Source organism: Cibotium barometz, chromosome 22 (assembly GCF_041138505.1).
Source record: "Cibotium barometz isolate CiBa-2024 chromosome 22, ASM4113850v1, whole genome shotgun sequence".
NCBI lineage: Eukaryota > Viridiplantae > Streptophyta > Polypodiopsida > Cyatheales > Cibotiaceae > Cibotium > Cibotium barometz.
In genome coordinates, this window is record NC_141067.1 from 6848636 (window position 1) to 6867631 (window position 18996).

Consider the following 18996-nt stretch of genomic DNA (forward strand, 5'->3'; position numbering starts at 1 on the left):
TCACGTTGTTCAATTTTGGTAACCATATGATGGGATTACCATTATAGTATCCTTGTTGTTGAAGCACATGCACATGCACCCATCTTTGATGTACATTATAAACTGGTGGTTGATGCCTTTGATGCTAAGGTTTGTTTCTTTGAACAAGTTGAGGGAACTTTTTGATACGTTTGGGAATCCAAGCTTTGGTATTATCTTGGTAGTACCCTTGTTCTTGTAGTAATCTTTTTGGTACCCACACTTGTTGACTTGGTGGGGGGAACTCGCATAGGCTTTTGTGGACGGTGTTGTGGAGTACTTTTAATTTTTCTTGGCCTCTAAGTGCTACGTTGAGGAAGAGGCTTTGATGATCGAGACACCCAAATTGGATTAGTGCCTTCATAGTAGCCTTGAGCAATAAGTACCTGCTTCTCCACACCCACATTTTGATACCATTAAGATACCTTGATTTTTGTTGTCTTGGTGGATTTTTCTTTTTGGTGAAAGTGGAAGGTTTTGGGCCCTCCTTCACATTGGTTGGCGGCGCTGAGGCTGTAGGTATGAATGGAACAAATGTAAATTTTTTATGTTTCATACATTATTTTTAAGTCATTTAACTTATTTAAGATTTATGATGACATTTCTATTTTCTATTTTTAATGCCTTCTTTTAAAATTAAGTTTGTAAATTGTTATTTATTATTCTTACCCTTAGTTAAACTAAGGTTTGAATTACTTTGTAATAACCTTAGTGAAACAAAGGTTAGGCAACAATTAATTAATGGCCACACTAGTGGGCATTAATGAATTAATGACAAAAAGCTAATAGATATCCATGACAAAAAGCACCAACCTCTTGTTTTCATGGTGCATTAAAACTCATAATCGGTTGTAACTTGGGAGAGATTTTTGTGTGTGTGTGTATGTGTGTGTGTGTGTGTGTGTGAGGGGTTTGTTTCTTAATCACACACCTTAGAGATCCTTTCTATGGGCAGGACGTACGGATAAATTGCAACAATTAATAATTAGGGTAAATGTGCTAGTCTTAGGCACCTAAGATAAATGGCATATTATGCAATGAAGAGGGCTCAAATCGCACACCTTAGAGCTTCTTCCATGGGCATGAAATACGAGAGAATTGTAACAATTATCAATTAGTGTAAAAGTGCTAGTCTTAGGGGCACCTTAGAAAAATGGCATATTATGCAACAGAGGGGCCGGTTAGTGCTCGAAAAAAACATATTTTTTAACCAATCAAAATAAGGTCAACTCTTAAATCTATTCTCTAATATATGCGGGTTTTAAAAGTAAAATATATGAAAAAACTTTCCTTAAAATAAGGGCTACGTAAAATCTAAGCCAATTTTTCTTAATTCTGGTCGGTATAAATACACTAGAATGTTGTTTTTTTCGAGCACTGGAGAGGGATCGAATCCCACTCGTTTTAAAAATTGATTTGATTTTTGGATTTGCATAAGGAAGGGTGAGAAAAGGGAGAAATCAAGCAATAATAGTACATGGCCACATCATACTTCTTGACCATTGGAAGAGGTCAAGTAGTATGATGTGCCTGTTTAATAGTGCTTTGTGAGATAAAGCGTCTCCTTACCGACACATCTACTCTAGGCCTATGAACTATTTATCTCGTAAAATCGACAACATTCATATTCTCATGTTTTCCTTGGATCGATCCTGGAACACTGGAAGTACTCTAGAGGGTATCATGAGGTTTGAGAGGGCCATCAAAGTGGCCCTCTCCTCATAGGAAAGCATGTGAAACAAAATCTCTACTTGAATCCAAGAAGAATCTCGTACTACATGCCCATGGAAATGTGCTCTTATACTGGGGAGGGGAGGGTGAGTATTAAATCCACGCCTTCACGTGTAGAGCTCGAACGTTGTACCACTGAGCTACTCCCTCATTGTTCCTTGGGAAAGTAAACGAGAAGGAAAAAACCCCACAAGAATAAATGAGGATAAGGGAAAATCCCTACAAATTTTGTGGTGGGGAGCTCAACACATAGGCTTTTTGGTCTTCCAAATTGCAAATGATTGCCAATGCCTCTTTTGTCTTGCATGGAAATCTGCCCTACATTAGCAATCTCGCGTTGAGTTGGCAACAAACTGCCATTTTTTGTAAGTTGGGCTTGCAAGAGAATAGCTTTTGGTTGGTTGTGAACGGAAACGGCCCCTCTTGAAACTTGAGGTCTCTCAACGCTAGTATTTCGTGGTCAATGGTGCCACAAAGAGCTGTATGCACCTTGAAATATTGTTTCGGTTGTTTTGGATATGAATTTTGAGAGGAGCGCTCTAGATATTATTGGGAAAGTAGCATTTCTTTTAGTTTGGGGTGCCAGTGTTAACGTTATTTCCAAGTCAAAAGTGCAATTGTGAAAGGAATACTTGCTTACTTCTTCAAATCACATCACAGCTAGGACGGACGGATGATAGGTGTGGGATTAGAATTCAAGAGTTCAATTTGGGTGCACGAAAAAGCACGTTATCTAGGGGGTGCTAAAGTGGATGGCAACAAAAATGTGACAGCTAGGCTGGGGTAGGATGCCAGCGGGGAGACTTGAGCTGTATTACGTATGTATATGTAATATTGATTGATTGATTGATGCGGAATGGGCTCGCTCGCTCGCTCGTTGGGAAATCTAGTGGCGCCCCAAATGCTAGACATTAAAAGGCCGGAGGCTGTTTGTGATTATAAATAATAAATGAAAATTTTGCTATTGGGTGGCAGAATATGGGAGGCGTTGTGGCATTCTGATGTGGCCAGTGAAACGCGTGTGCGCGTGGAAATTCCTCTGCTCCGCACCACTACCAACTCTCTTCCACCCCTCCTTCCTCTGGTGTGAGCTGCAAGAGATTATCTAACGGCCTCCTCTCCTCTCCTCTCCTCTGCCGTTGCTTGTCAGCTGCTCAAGCTCTCTCTCTCTCTCTCTCTCTCTCTTAGACTCCAGCATACCCCATCGACACGTCTTCTCTTGTCTTAAAATTTCGGCAAAGTGATCCTTGCTACTAATAGGCTGTAATTTTGAGAGAAATCGAGAGATCAAGCAATGTTGGTATACAGGAGGAGCATTTGGACCTGGGCCCTAGCTTTGCTTTTGCTGCAGCAACACCAGACAGCCCCAGCAGCACCAGCTCCAGCTGCACCAGCTCCTCGTCAGCAGCAGAATGCTTCCGCCGCTCCTACTACTGCTCCAGCTCCATCATCCTCTGCAAAACCCACAGCCCCCGCAGCTTCACCCCCACCTGCAAAGTCCACAACCCCTGCGGCTTCACCACCAGTTTCTTCTCCTGCAGCGTCTGCTTCGCCCCCTTCTTCAGCTGGGACAGTGGCGCCATCGCCAGCCAAGTCCACCACAACCCCTACCCCTCCTTCTAGCCATGGAACCAATGGCACCCTGGACCCTGCCCAAGTCCGGGCCCTGGCAGCTCTGGGCGTCTCGGCTGGTCCAGATCCTTGCAATACTGCCGCCCAGCGCAACCTTATCTGCGACCAGGCCACCCCTTACAGGCATCTCATCTATCTGCAGCTGCAGTACTGCACAGAGAATCAAGTCTTTCCGGCCTCCGCGTGGGACAATCTCACAACGTTGCAGACCCTCTACTTCTCAGAGTGCCCGGCCAAGCAGATGACGCTGCCGCCCGAGCTCCTGAGCTCTATCACGACGCTGCGTGTGGTGGCCAGTTTGGGCAGATCTGTGGAGAATGTGCTGGCGCCGGGCCTCACAGGGGTGTGGTTGAGCAAGTTCCACAACCTCAACCAGCTCACGGTGCAGGATGTGGACGTAAATGCCTCCAGCCTGGGCTTCATTCTCAACAACATAACCCGCCTGCAGCAGCTCACCTTCTCCAACACGAACCTCACAGGGCCTCTACCGAAAAAATGGGCGTCTCCCAATCTGACCTCTTTGGAAATCTCCGGCAACGATCTCCAGGGCGGCATACCCTCTTCAGTCACGCACTTACTCCAGCTCACATCTCTCGATCTGAGCTCTTGCAATCTGTCCGGCTCCATTCCGCCCACATTGGGAAACCTCTCCTCGCTTCAGACGCTCATGTTGGGCTCCAATCGGCTGAGAGGGCCGATACCAGCTTCCTTTCAGAAGCTTGCGTTGCTGCAGTATCTGGACTTGAGCGACAATCAGCTAAATGGGTCGGTGCCGGCGTATTTTGCCCATCTGCCGGGACTCCGGTATGTGGACTTGTCGAAGAACAACTTCAGGGGGCAGATACCCTTCAACAACACGTTTCTCAGGTCGCTGAACACGTTCAAGGCGGGAGGAAACGCCCAGCTCTGCTACAACAGCTCCACAGTAAGCGCCAAGTATGTGTCCGGGCTGCAGCCCTGCGATAGTTCTGGCCTCCCGGCCGGCCTGGGTTCCTCCGATCTCTCACCTTCCCCTGCTCCCGCCCCTCAATCCCATGGCCCGTCGCAAAGCTCCCACCATCATGGCCCCAAGAAGATTGTCCTCATCGTCGCCATTGCCCTCGCCGCCATCGTCGCCATCATCATCATCGCTATCGTGCTCTCCCGATGCTGCTCATCCAAGCACTGATGGCCAGGCTATTAAGTTCTCTAATCAGCTTAATATGCAACCTGCCACATGCCGCGCGGTATAAAGCAAGTCATGGGTATGCAGCATTGCCGAGATTGTGGTACTTGCGTATCACAGCTTTGTGAAGGGATCAATTATGATTGTCGTAGTACTGGAGCTTCAACTCAAATTATATAGTCGGGGCAAAATGTGTCTACATTAGGAACCCCAGGTTTCACATGAATTATGCAAAGGAGAAAGAGTCAATAATATATTCTTTTCGTAGTTGCTTGGGACGCTTTGAATCTATAGGTTAACATCATCATCATTTGTTCTTCAACTAAGATATTCACCCCCTTATGGTCGAGTGTTTGCCTTGCGTTGGTTTTGAGGGGACGCGTGTGATATAGTGCCGAGGATGGTCGTGTCACCTGTGCTTGTCACAATAAATTAATGATTTGATCTTAACGTTAATGAGATGTTTGCCTTGTGTAATGTATTCTTCCAATGATTATGTACTCACTTGTGTGCCCTATAGAATCTAGATGCTTTGATCATATTTTCTTTAAACTAGTGTCGCGACCCGTCTCTGACAGGCAAAAAGCATTTTGCATTTAGGTACATGTAAAAGAAATATGTGTAATATCACCCTTCCTTTCCTTTTAGAAGCTAGGCACATTGAGTTACACACAATCACGCATAAAGATGTACGTATATATGTACATGTAAGTATGAGTATGTGTACGTGAAATCTATTGAAACCATACATGCCACAACTGGATGATATGTGTAAGTGTGCGCGCGCCTATGAATGCATGTGTGCATGTCACATACACATGTAAATATGTGTTTGTATATGCGCACGCACTCATAATATCCATGGATACTGGTCACACTCATATACATATATGTACACATCGCTCTCAATTGGTCAAACTAATATATACTAACATCGTGATTGTCATATATATCCATATAGAAGTGTCTGGCATTACAAACCCATAAAATGATGAGTATCTTAACACACCTGAACACAACCTCAAAACAATCTTCGGACGATTGGATTATCTCTCCTTGGTAGCCTATATCCCGTGCCTCTATCTGGCAAACTGTATGCCATAAAAAATAATAGCATTGAAAATATAACTCTGGTAGAAAAAAGTTGGATGGGGATAAAAGCTTACAAAACTCATTTAGTGGATTAATATTGTGAGATCCCTGTCCCCACCGCGTAACGAATTCAGGGGTGTTAGCAGCAGAAGTAGCACTTCTTGCGCGGGGCAGGGTCTCACACTCGGGGCCTCGCCCACGGATATCCGGACAAGAGACTAATCCATCGGTTCTTCCAAATCCGAATCCAGAAAAACTTCCCTTGCTCGAAAAGCACGGGCGCCATGGATAACTTTTCTCTAACGTAGTCTAAAGCCTGAACTAACTGAACTGATCTGACTGAACCCGTAAGTCCCATAGTCAGATCAAGGAAAAGATTGTACTTGGATCATAGTCAGATCAAGGAAAAGATTGTACTTGGATCATAGAGACCAACGCTTTTTTTCTCATTTTTGAGAGGCACAGCCGTTGATTCTTTTTCATAGAATAATTTTTATCCAGATTTACCTCATCTATCGTACTATACAGAAATTTGAGTCTCAATTTACGGATCCATTAGTCCAGCCTAACTCCATCTAGTCCCATGGGTTAGCCAACCGCCCAACCACTGTAGTGATGGGATCCAATTAGGAATTTGGTTAGGTTTTGTCGTGGGTACCAGGGAAAAGAGTTCCCAGGCTCCCTAGCCGGATATTCATACAAACATAAAACTAGTCACACCACTTACACACCCAATATGAACTTGCCTTTTTCACAGATTCAATAATCTTTAAAACAATCATTTAATGAAACCATAATGTCACTGATCATAACCCTTTAATTATCTAGTTGAATCCTTATTTCCAAACATTTCTTCATCGGTGTACCTATGGCATCATTGGCAACCAGAACGCTCACCACCTTTTCACTCAAGGGCCTTTTCGATAGTTCCTAGTTCATAGTAACCGGCAATATATTCACATATCAAAATGGAATCTTTGTTGAAGATCAACAAGATCATCTAACGGATCCATATAAAAGAGCCATGGACTCATCCGTTGAGGACCAGCAAGGTTAACCAACCAGATCCATGCCCGAATTCAGAAAACAACTCTTACTCCTTGTTCCAAAATCTTCCCTGAGGTATGTGTGGGTATCTTCGGCGAGACCGAGAGCCCGAGTACTGTATGGTCAGCACTGAAAACGGAATCATTCTCTAGGATAGCTTGTGGAACACTTGAGAAATTCAACACATAAATTCAACCATAAAAACACATGCTTTGCAGGTTTCAACAAAATCAAATAAATTGAACAAAAGCATAGCAAACATAATACTTAGCTCCAAGACAAACATGCTGGGTGCAATCTCCCCCCCCCCCCTTGTGCGTGGCCTTTCCCACACAAGAGTATTTTTATTAGCTTTCAACCAAAAATAGGCCATAGCTCCCAAAAATATACAAAGTGTGCTTTTAGAGAGCACGACACTCTTCCACAACAAAAATAGAGTGTCCTAAAAATTGGGGCTAGGGTAAACCCTTTAGGCTTTAATAAATTTAACATTATAAATGTATCAAAATGGAAAAATCAACTACTAAGGTTACAAGCGACGCTTGTAAAAATAAATATGATGCGCATAAGAAACATTCTTCTCAACATTATTTATCAATCCTCGTAATCTTCATCACCTGAAAATATAAGTCCAATTAATAATTAAATTAATCCCACAAATATTCAACAGGCACAAAAGTACCCCAGGAATCACCCTGCCATACAAACCTAACTGAAATAATCATAGGCGGTCCCAAGTATATGTCATATACCATACGTATTAATATTTATAGTGGTGTCACCCACGATATTAACCTAGCTGGCATGACGCAAGAGTAACCTAGGCGTCCCCAAATTACTCAAGAGGGGAAAATAATATTCTTAAAGAGGACTTAAAATATATTCTCATGACATCCCTCTTGCTTGAGTTTGCAATTGCCCTCAATTGCTGGTTTGCTGGGTTTGAAAAGAACGAAGGATCTCAGGATAAGCTCGGGAAAATTTCTCAGGCATCCATTTTGCATCTTCTTGTGATGAGGATGGTTTTTGAATGTCAAAAGATATTTGATGTATTGGTTCCCAGTTCTTATTGTTGTCGTCTCTTGATCAATAATAGCATCAGGAACTAAGACTTCTTCCTCTCCTTCAACAAGAGGTGGTTCCTCATAAATTGGGTGAGAAGGAAGTGTTCCTTGAAAGGGTTTCAAGAGATGAATATGGAAAGAGTTGTGGATATTCCAATTAGATGGCAACTCTAGTCTATAGGCCACATCGTTAATCTTTTCAATAATTTTGAATGGTCCATAGTATCTAGGTGCAAGTTCAACTGCAAGGAATTTTTCCACACTCTTCAATCATCTCTTCTCAATTCTCAAAAGTACATAATCACCTTCTTGGAATGAAAAATCTTTACGCTTCCTATTTGCTTGAAATGTATACTTCTCTTGAGCTCTTACAATACAATCACGCACTTCAGATAAAATGCGATCAAAGTCTCGAGTATATTGGTCAGTAGCTTCAATCTTATGGGAGAGTCTAGTAGCCGGAATAGGCAAAGCTCTACCATAGATAATCTCAAATGGTGCTCGACCAGTAGAATGAGGAGTATTATTATAAGCAAATTGGAGTAGATGTATGTACTTATCCCATGAACTAGGTTGCTGGGAAACATAGGCTCTAAGCATATCCAAGATAGTGCTATTCGTGACTTCGGTCTGTCCATTTGATTCAAGATGAAAAGCCGTAGAAAAATCTAACTTAGTGCCTAAGTTTGAGAAAAGAGCAATCCAAAAGTGACTACAAAATTTGGAATCTCTATCAGAAACTATCACTTTGGGTAGACCATGATGAACAAAGATTTGCTTGACAAATATGGTCGCAGCTTGCTGAGAAGTTAGTGTCTTTTTACATGGAATGAAATAGGCTTGCTTACTAAACCTGTCCACTATTATCCAAATCATGCCATGATGACTGGAAGTAGTAGGAAAGCCTGTAATGAAGTCCATAGACACTTGTTCCCATGGTCGGTCTGGAATGGGTAAAGGCATAAGCAATCCCAAAGCTTTGCCTTTGTAGCTTTTAATTGCTTGACAAATGTTACACTTAGCTACAAATTTTGCTACATCATTTTTCAAATGAGGCCAAAAGAATTCTCGAGAAACTACTTGAAGTGTTGCAGAAACTCTTCTATGTCCCATGAATGGTGGTTGGTGTATCTCTTCCAAGACAAGTTGTCTATAGGGTTGAGTAACACATAATCTTTTCTCAAAGAAAATATAGCCATCATTATGAGAATAATTTCCTTGAGGTGTCCAATTGTTTTCACGCAGTTTGATCCATATCTCAGAAAAATCTGGATCTACTTCATAAGTTTCTTTCATAAGTACAAATGGTTCACTTTTAATAGCGAAAATGTTGTTGATATGTGATTTTCTACTTAAAGCATAGACAACAACATTTTCGTTTCCAGGTTGGTATTGAATCATGGGTTGGAAACTTTGTATGAAAGATGCCCATTTGATGTGCCTATCTGAAATAAGGGGTGGCGAAAGCAAATGCCTAATGCTTTGTTGACCAATCTTGATAAGAAATTCTGAACCCATTAGGTAATGCTTCCAAATCTTCAAGGCATGCACAACTGCTGCTAATTCCTTGTCATATGTACTATAATTTGTTTCACCAGGTTTTAGCTTTCGACTTTCATAGGCAATAGGATGGTTGTCTTGCATAAGCACAACACCAAAACCTTTGCCACTAGCATCAGTTACTACCACAAAGAATGGTCTTTGAAAGTCAGGTAGTGTAAGAACTGGTGCATGAGTTAATGCATCCTTGAGTAATAGAAAAGATTTATCTTAACTTTCGGTCCAATGGAAAAATTTAGTTTTCTTGAGAAGTTCCATCAAAGGATGTGCAATATAAGCGAAATTCTTGACAAACTTTCTATAGTAACTACGTAGACCTAGAAAAGATCTAAGGTCATGAATGTCTCGAGGTATAGGCCAAGAGGCTATACACTCAATCTTCTTAGGATCCACACGGATTCCTTCAGCTGACACTATATGGCCTAAGTATTCAATCTCTTTTTGAAAGAAAGAACTCTTTTCAGGATTGACATACAATTCATTTTCTCTCAAAAGGTTAAACACTTGCTCCAAGTGTTGCTCATGCTTTTGACGATTCTCGCTGAAAACAAGAATATTATCAAAGAACACCACAACAAAGCTTTGAAACTTTAGGAAAATGCGATTCATCATACGACTGAATGTAGCTGGAGCATTGGTCAAACCAAATGGCATAACCAAAAACTCATAATGGCCAATTGGGGCAACACAAGATGAGGCCCTTCCCAAAGACAATGTACACAATGTGATGAGTTTGCAAAGTCATCCTCACAGAAGGATGTTGCATTAGGGTAGAATGACTATGTTGAGTCATCCTTATTTGGGATGGAAAATATGCAGGATGCACTCGGTAGTATGGATACACATGACATGTTGCCATCTTATGAGGTCTTATAGGATGTGCAACAAGATTTATGTCACGATTTCCCATAGGTCACCCATGCATTATGCACGTATGCAGAGACTATGCAGAGTCCAAGATAGAGTGAACATGCTAACATTGGGGATTATCCCCTTCTACAACATTACAAGAGGTAGGTCAGCGTTTGCTTAGGTCAAGATCCAAAACCCTCTCTTTACCTTGAGGATTATCTCATGGAATATGTAGGGTCTAGGGAGGCTTCCCACGTGCAATAGGAAGCACCTTGTTAAGGATTAACTCCACCCTGCCATTGTTGGTGGACCTATGAATGTGTTACTTCTGCAGGAGCACACATTGGATATGTTTAAGGGTGGTAAAATTGGTAAGGTCCTCTCTGGACACACTTTTTGGTCCGACGCACAAGGGACCAAAGGTGGGGTATGCATCTCACAGTGTCAGCATCACTTTTGCCTCATGTTATTGGCCATGGTGTTATTATACTTACTAGGGTATAGTGGATTATGGTTATGAAGGAGGGACTAAAGTTGTTGAGATTCAAGCTCAATGTCAGCTTGTGCCAGTTGCACTATGTGCTGGCATGTTAGGTAGTAACATGTGTGAGACATAAATGACCGCGTCCAGCTGGTCATAGGTGTGTGGACATTAGCTAGGGTTAGCTGTGTGTGGACACAACACATGTAGTGTGTTGTAGCTTATGGATTATGGCTTTATGCATTGTGTGAGAGATGGGACATGGCTTCCCTCTATGGTTAGGGTTTGCTTAATACATTAGGGTTTGCTCCTCTGTGTGTGTCTCCTCTCCCTCTACCTGTTTTTCATCATGGTATTAGAGTCTAGTGCTCTCTATTAGGGTTTATGAGTGAGTGAGAGAAGAGGGAGAAGAAGCCATGAAGAAAAGCTGTGGAGCTTGCCATTAGAGCTGTGACGCTTGGAGCACACCGATTTTCACTCATGGCCTATCGGCCGGGTAAGGAATACTAAACATCCTTGAGCAGATTACAGGTGCAAATTTGAGAGCTTGGCCTACCAGGTAAGGAATACTAAACATCCTTGAGCGGATTGCAGGTGCAAAAACACAAACAACATTAGATTTGAGTTGCCCAAAGCAAAGGAAAAATTTTTGTTTTGCAAGCTCTCCATTGAAGCTTGAGTGTGGTGAATGAATGGATCAAATGGTTGCAAATCTGACAAAGAATATGTATCTGGCAAATCGAAATGTGTTGGAAATTTATGTGCAAGCCCTAGAATGAATTTAGAGCAAGTTTGATGCATTGGAGTTATTGGAAATTTACTGTTTTGAAGCCCTCACAAAAACAGAGAATAGAGGTCCATTTTTGATGCAGTTGGAGCCGATCTCTTGCAATTGGAGCCGGTCTCTTACAAAAATCAATCAATTAGTGGCTTGGTGCATGCCTAGGAGTGTTGGGAACCCTCATGTACCTTCAATAACCACAACAAACTTGCCAAATCCCTCCTACAGCAGGCGGCGTAGCCTGAAGGCCAGAAACAGGGTAATTTTTTGCTCATCTTCAAAAGTGGAGGTCAAATACAAGCCTTGTGATTGATTAATCTCAAAATCTTCTTAGCAATTTTGTGATACACATAGATGAGAAGGTTGCTATGTGGTTGGTTGGAGCAATTATGCATTTTGGAGCTAATGAGTTGATTAGTGAAACATAGGGTCATTAATTGGCTTATTACTCTCTCAACTTTTAGAATTGGTCTAATTCCTTTTACATGGAGTTAGTAGACATCATTGCTAAGCTAATGAATGATTGGTCCCCCAATTTGGACAAGAATTGAAGAAATTAGAGCACTTTTCCTACTAGTTTTTATTGGTTTTTCTCAAAACAAAGAAGGGGATTTGATATTTCTAGTATGTATGCACCTTGGTTGGTGTTAATATGCAACATTGAGCTTGTTTAGGTGTCAATGCAAGTTATCCGCACTTGATTGAACCACTACATTGCAATTTGAAGCCTTGGAAAGCGTACCAAAATAGGGTACTTTGGACTGCATATGCCAGTTCAATTTGAATGCAATCAGAGTGATTTTCTACATCAACAGTGAAGTTCGTTTAGTACTTTGAAGTATCTGGAACACTTATTAGAGTGTGGTTGAGCTGAGGAAGGCTCATTTACAGAATTGGACGTGTGCAGAAGATGCATTTGCTCAATCACTGAGCAAATATGTCAGACAACCCAGTACAGATTGTGGGTGAGAAGTTGGATAGAAAGAACTTCCAGGCATGGAAGTACAGGATTAAAAGCTTTCTAAAAGGAAAAGGATTTTGGAATCTTGTTACAAGTGCGGAGCCAGAGCCACGGATCTACCCCGACAACCTACACAATAACAAGTTGTAGCTCATAAATAATGGTCAGAGAGCATACAAAGTTTTGCATTACTTGTCTATATGTATCTCGGATGCTATACTCATACATATACATGATGCTGAGAATCCTAAGGATGCATGGGATACTTTGTTAAAGCTGTTTTTGATACAGATACTAGTGCTTGTAAGTCTCAATTGAGATAACATATCCATAATGTGAAGCAAAAAGGAAGGAGTATTCATGATTATGTACAAGAGATAAAGAAGTATGCAGATGCATTGGCAACTATCAATGCCCCCACCATGCCTGATGATGATTTGGTAGACATTGCCTTGCGTGGTCTTGGCAAGGAGTACAAGTCTTTTGATACATCTATCTTTGTTTGGAGTACAGGTTTACCATTTTGATGAGTTGGTTTCACTCTTGCTTGTTGAGGAAATCAAACTCAGTGACTCTTTTCATGATGCATGTACTAGCCATGATGATAATGGTAGGAATGAGGCTTTCTATTCATAAAGGGGATTTAGAGGCAGGGGGAGATTTGCATCACGAGGTCGTGGATGGCAGGATAGGTCACCACAACAAAATTTTCAGCCTTCATATGGTGCTATAGGTGGTCGTGGATATACACCTCAAAGAGGTAAAGGTAATCCTTGTGGAAGAGGACGTTGGCAAGGCCAACAAGCATCTATGCAAAATGTGGAATGCCATACTGTGGGAAGTTTGGCCATATGGCATGTGTTTGTTACCGCAACAAACAAAATGATTTGAGAGCGCGTAGAGCACAACATGGTGGAAATTATGCACAACATGGTGGAAATTTTGCATCAAGCAGTCATGATGACAGTGCAAATCACTTGTTTGCCATGAAACATGTCATGGGATCTATGATGACAAATGTTGACAGTGATGATGACACTTGGTATATGGACTCTGGAGCATCAAACCATATGACTTGTCATGGTGAATGGTTTGAACATATAAAGCCAATGGATGTGAAAGGCTATGTGGAGATAGGTCATGATTCCCAGCATACTATCACTCATGTTGGAAGTGTACCATTGGTGATGCACAATGGTGAAACAAAGTCTATGGCAGATGTCTTGTATGTGCCTTCTATTACAAAAAGTTTGGCCTCAGTTGGTCAAATGGTTGAACAAGGTTTACAGGTTCGTTTCAACAACGAGCATGGTTGCTTCGTTGAGGATTTCAAAAATGGATGTAGAGTCATTGTGCCAAAGGCAAGAAAGAAGATAGGTTATTTAAGTTGGATGCTGGGATTCCTGAGTTGAAATCGACCATGTTCTCTAAAAGCCGAAATGTGGTACATGACATTGAAATGTGGCATAAAAGGATTGGACATATGAACATACAAAGGTTAAAGAACATGCAGGCAAGAGGCATTGTTAGTGGGCTACCTAGATTCAAGTATGATGGGAATATGCATGTCTGTGATGCTTGCCAGTTTGGAAAGCAAGCAAGGTTGCCATTTCCTAAAGAAGGCAACATGAGTAGCAGGCCACTTTTGAGATAGTTCATAGTGATGTATGGGGTCCTGTACAAAACCCATCTATTAAAGGCAGCTTGTATTATGTGACATTCATTGATGATTTCAGCAGAATGACTTGGATTTACTTTCTCAGAGAGAAGAGTGAAGTGTTGGGAAAGTTTATGGACTTCAAAGCTTTTGCAGAGAAGCAATATGGCTCTTGGATAAAATGTTTGAGGACAGATGGAGGTGGGGAATACACCTCACATGCTTTTGAGAATTTCTTGAGAAAGCATGGCATAAGAAGGCAGCTAACTTGTAGGTACACACCTCAACAAAATGGTGTTGCTGAGAGGAAAAATAGAGTCATTGGTGATGTGGCTAGGGCAATGCTCAATGAAAAGAGCATGCTAGACTATTATTGGGTAGAAGCGTGTGCCACAGCGGTGTATGTACTTAATAAGACAGCCATAGCTGCCATACATGGAAGTACGCCAGAGATGCATCTTACAGGTTTTAGGCAAGACATTGGACACCTGAAAGTGTTTGGTAGCATAGCTTATGTGCATGTGCCAGATGAGCGAAGGAAGAAGTTGGATCCTAAGGTAGAAAAGTGCATTTTTTTTGGGTATGCACAGGATCGCAAGGCATATAAATGTTACAATCCACATACTAGGCAATTGGTTATCTCACGAGATGTGGTGTTTGATGAACTTGCTAGTTGGTACAAGGCAAAGGATGAGGGTGTCATTGATTCCGTTTTGATGCTGATGTGCATGTGAACTTGCTAGTTGGTACAAGGCAAAGGATGAGGGTGTCATTGATTCCGTTGATGCTGATGTGCATGTGAACTTGCCACAAACAAGTTCTATTTCTATGTCTGGGTCAGCAGAGTCTGAGAGTAGTACTATATGTCCATGGTCAGGATGCTTTGAGATATGAGAGTGTGAGTACTGGAGTAGTACTATACGTCCATGGTTAAGATGCTTGAGACATGAGAGTGTGAGCACTGGGAGTAGTACTGTGGATAAAGAGAAAAAGAAGGTTGAAGGAATTAGCATACAGGTTATGAGTCGTCAAGTTCAGAAAGTTTGGATGAGGAACTTGGCATACGAGCTTTACGCACACCAGGTGCAAGAAGGCAGGATAGATATGTGCCTCCACATGCTAGAGTGATAGGTGTTCAGAGTGATCTGCATGCATTTCGGAGATTCTAAAGGAGGTATCCAGTTGTTGACAGGCTGACATATCGTGACTTTGCTATGCATTACGCATATATGACCTCTTTGGTGAAGCATGTGGAACCTACATGCTATACAGAAGCTATTGGGAAGCATGTATGGGAGAAGGCAATGGATGTTGAGATGGATGCATTGGTTCATAATGAAACTTGGGATTTAGTTGCCTTACCACCACAAGGCAATGTCATTGGTTGCAAATGGGTTTATAAGGTGAAATGCAAATCAGATGGTTCCATTGAGCACCATAAAGCGCGGTTGGTAGCTAAGGGTTATGCACAAACCCAAGGCTTGGACTATGATGAAACATTTAGTCCAGTTGCAAAGATGGGAACAGTGAGAGCAGTCATTGCTATGGCTATAGCAAATGGTTGGGAAATGCATCAAATGGATGTGAAAAATGCATTTCTAAATGGTGATTTACAAGAGGAAGTTTATATGGCACAGCCAGAAGGATATGTACACCCGAGGTACCCCACTCATGTGTGCAGATTAAAGAAAGCATTGAAGCAAGCACCTCGTGCTTGGAGTGATAAGATAAGCCGATATCTTATCTCCCTTGGATTTCAGGTTTCCTCAGCAGATTCTTCACTCTATGTGAAGAAAATAGATCATGGGATTGTCTTGCTTGTCATCTATGTGGATGACCTGCTTGTCACAGGAGATCATGCTACAGATGTTATGCATGTCAAGAAGGCATTGAGTGGGCAGTTTGATATGAAAGACCTGGGTGAATTGAGATATTTTCTTGGGATTGAAGTGATCAAAGACCATGCAGGGACATGGTTAGTGCAACGCCAATATGCATTGGATATATTGGCAAAATATGGGATGACAGGGTGTAAGCCAATGAGTACACCTTTGGAGCAGAATGTGAAGCTGCAGGCTGATTTTGGTGAAGAGTTGGATGATCCATCTATGTATAGAAAGATGGTTGGCAGTCTTATTTACATGACTATCACACGATCGGATCTCAGTTATGATGTGGGGCTAGTAAGCCAATTTATGCAGAGCCCCAAAAAACCTCATTTGGATGCAGTGAGACGCATTATGTGCTATGTAAAGACCACTGCACATTATGGTCTTCTTTATGAGCATGGTAAAGGCTTGGATGTACATGGCTACACAGACGCAAATTGGGCAGGTAGCTCGTATGACAGGAGGTCTACTAGTGGTTAGTGCAGTGGTGAGTTGGAGCAGTAAGAAACAACCTACTGTTGCTTTATCTAGTACTACACAGAGGCTAAATATATGGGTGTAGCCATTGCTACATGTGAAGGAGTATGGTTAAAGAGTCTCTTGGTTGATTTGGGTGAGCCTATTGATGGCAAGGTTGTCATTCATTGCGACAACATGAGCAGCATACAGTTGGCCAAGAATCCAGTTCTTCATGCGCGGACCAAACATATAGAGGTCCATTATCATTTTGTCAGAGAGAAATTGTTGGATGGTACAATGGATTTGCAGTATGTGAAGACTGACAGGTGGCCGACATCTTCACAAAGCCACTTAGCAGGGAGAAGTTTGAGTACTTATGTTGGGAGTACATGGGATGAGCTTGAGGGGGAGTGTTGAGAGCTTTGATAGCCCAAGCTCATTTAAATCTTCATGTATGGCAGTACATCATGAGCTTGAGAGGGGCTTTTGAGATTCAAGCTCGATGTCAGCTTGTGCCAGTTGCACTATGTGCTTGCATGTTAGGTAGTAACATGTGTGAGACATAAATGACCGCGTCCAACTGGTCATAGTGTGTGGACATTAGCTAGGGTTATCTGTGTGTGGACACAACACATGTAATGTGTTGTAGCTTATGGATTATGGCTTTATGCTTTGTGTGAGATGGGACATTGCTTCCCTCTATGGTTAGGGTTTGCTTAATACATTAGGGCTTGCTCCTGTGTGTGTGTTTCCTCTCCCTCTAACTGTTTTCCATCAAAAGTTGGGTATCTTGAATATCTATGTGTTTAATGCACGGGGAGGGTGGCCCTCTAGGGCACCATCACATATCTTCTACCCTTGGCTGATCATTGGATTGTTGGAGGAGACTTTAATATGGTTGAGCAGCCCATTGGACAAAAAGGGTGGTCCTGAGGTTAGAACACACCCCTTAGAGAGAGCCTCCTAGGAGAGATTTATACTTTCCTTCTATGGAAGGGATTGTTGGATAGAGGATGATTTCCAGAGGAGGCCTAATTCCTTATCTTACTTACGTCATAACCATAGAAGCGGGGATAGATGTATCTTTGCATGGTTGGATAGATTTTATGTGGATGACTAGGGCTTTGATAGAGAAGGCCCTACTGCTATGTTGCCAAGTACTATCAAATCAGATCATTGCCTGGTTGTCTTGCACATCAGGGAACTGTAAATCTAGCTAATAACCCCTTGCTATTCGTTTGCTAGACTTTGAAAAAGCTTATGATGGATTGGGACTTCTTGGAAGGCATGATGGCACGAATGGGTTTCTCCTAGGAGTGGATCAAAGGGGTCTCATGTATGTATAGGGAGGCACACATCACAATTTTAGCTTGCGAGGGGCATCGTGAGATCTTTCAGATCTCCTGCTCTATGAAGCAGGGATGTCCCTTAGCTTCACTACTCTAGCTTTCAGTACCAAAGGCTATGACCAGGCTTCTCAGAGCTACCCTAGGGGTTTCGGGCCTCCGGCTGCCTCTTTACACAGAGGAGGAGTTACCAGACTTTGGGTTAGCAGCAGATGATACTGCTATGTTTTTTGGAGGCTTCGGAGGCTTGCCTTTGTGCTTTCCACACTGCTTTGGAGATGTTTTGTTTGGTAGCAGCAACTCCATTAATTAGCATAAATCAAAAAGATTTTGGATTAGTGACTCTCCACCACAGATAGCTTGGAGTTTGGATGTGGGGTTTACATGGATTGAGAGAGGATACACTACAAGATATCTTGGCTATCAAGTGGGCATTAAGATCTCACCTGCACAATAGTTTTCCCCTCTACTCATGAGTATTAAAAGAAAACTTTAGCATTGGAGTAGCAAGAAGCTTGCTTTGGCCTCTACAGCAGCTAACTAAGTGCTGCTGTGGTGACTGCTTGGTTTGTCACATCGTGCTAGGTATTTCATAAGGGATGCATTGGTTAGCTTTGTTGACTTATTCAAAACTTCCTTTGGTCAAGATTAGATGGCACTGTACACACCAGGGAAAGAGTGGCTTGGGATACCATTATTATGCCTAAGCAAGAGAGAGGATTGAACATCATTGACCTGGAGGTGCAGTGAAAGGCTTTACTTTGTAAGCTGGTATAGTCAAAGTGTTTCTTCTTGGCCTAAGCCTTGGAAGGACATTCTTATGGAATAGATTATGAGGTGCATTCCGATTAGGGGAGATAATTGGATTTATAGCCCCTGTTTTATCCTCTCGGATTATGTAGGCACCAACCACCTTCTTTGCCCTTGGTGAGCTCTCTTCTGTGAGCCTAGGATTGCATGAGGAGCTTCTTACTTCATATTACTCCATGGTCGGTTGTGGAGGCTAACAGTCCATTGTGTGGTGGAATGACTTAATTTTGGATGAATTTGATAATCCAATGGGCTATGCGCCTGGGTGACTCTTCTCCCCTCAATGTTGGATTGGAAAAGGTTCAGAGTCTCACAGAGGATGAAAAAATGCCGTCCATAAAATGCTCAAAGATTCTATCTTCGATGACTTGATTTACCCTCTATCTAGCCATCGGTTTTTGGATGATAGGTAGTAATAAGATCTAGAGAGGTACCCACAACTTCGAAGAAA

The 18996-nt window shown here is 42.1% G+C and overlaps 1 protein-coding gene across 1 annotated transcript; it reads left to right on the forward strand.

Moving 5' to 3' along the window:
- Positions 1-2710: 2710 nt before the first annotated feature.
- LOC147626198 (receptor-like protein 51) lies at positions 2711-4999 on the forward strand. Its single transcript, XM_086816330.1, has one exon. It carries the CDS (start codon positions 3044-3046, stop codon positions 4547-4549), a length of 1506 nt encoding a protein of 501 aa, XP_086672456.1. The 5' UTR covers positions 2711-3043; the 3' UTR covers positions 4550-4999.
- The last annotated feature ends 13997 nt before the right edge of the window (positions 5000-18996 follow it).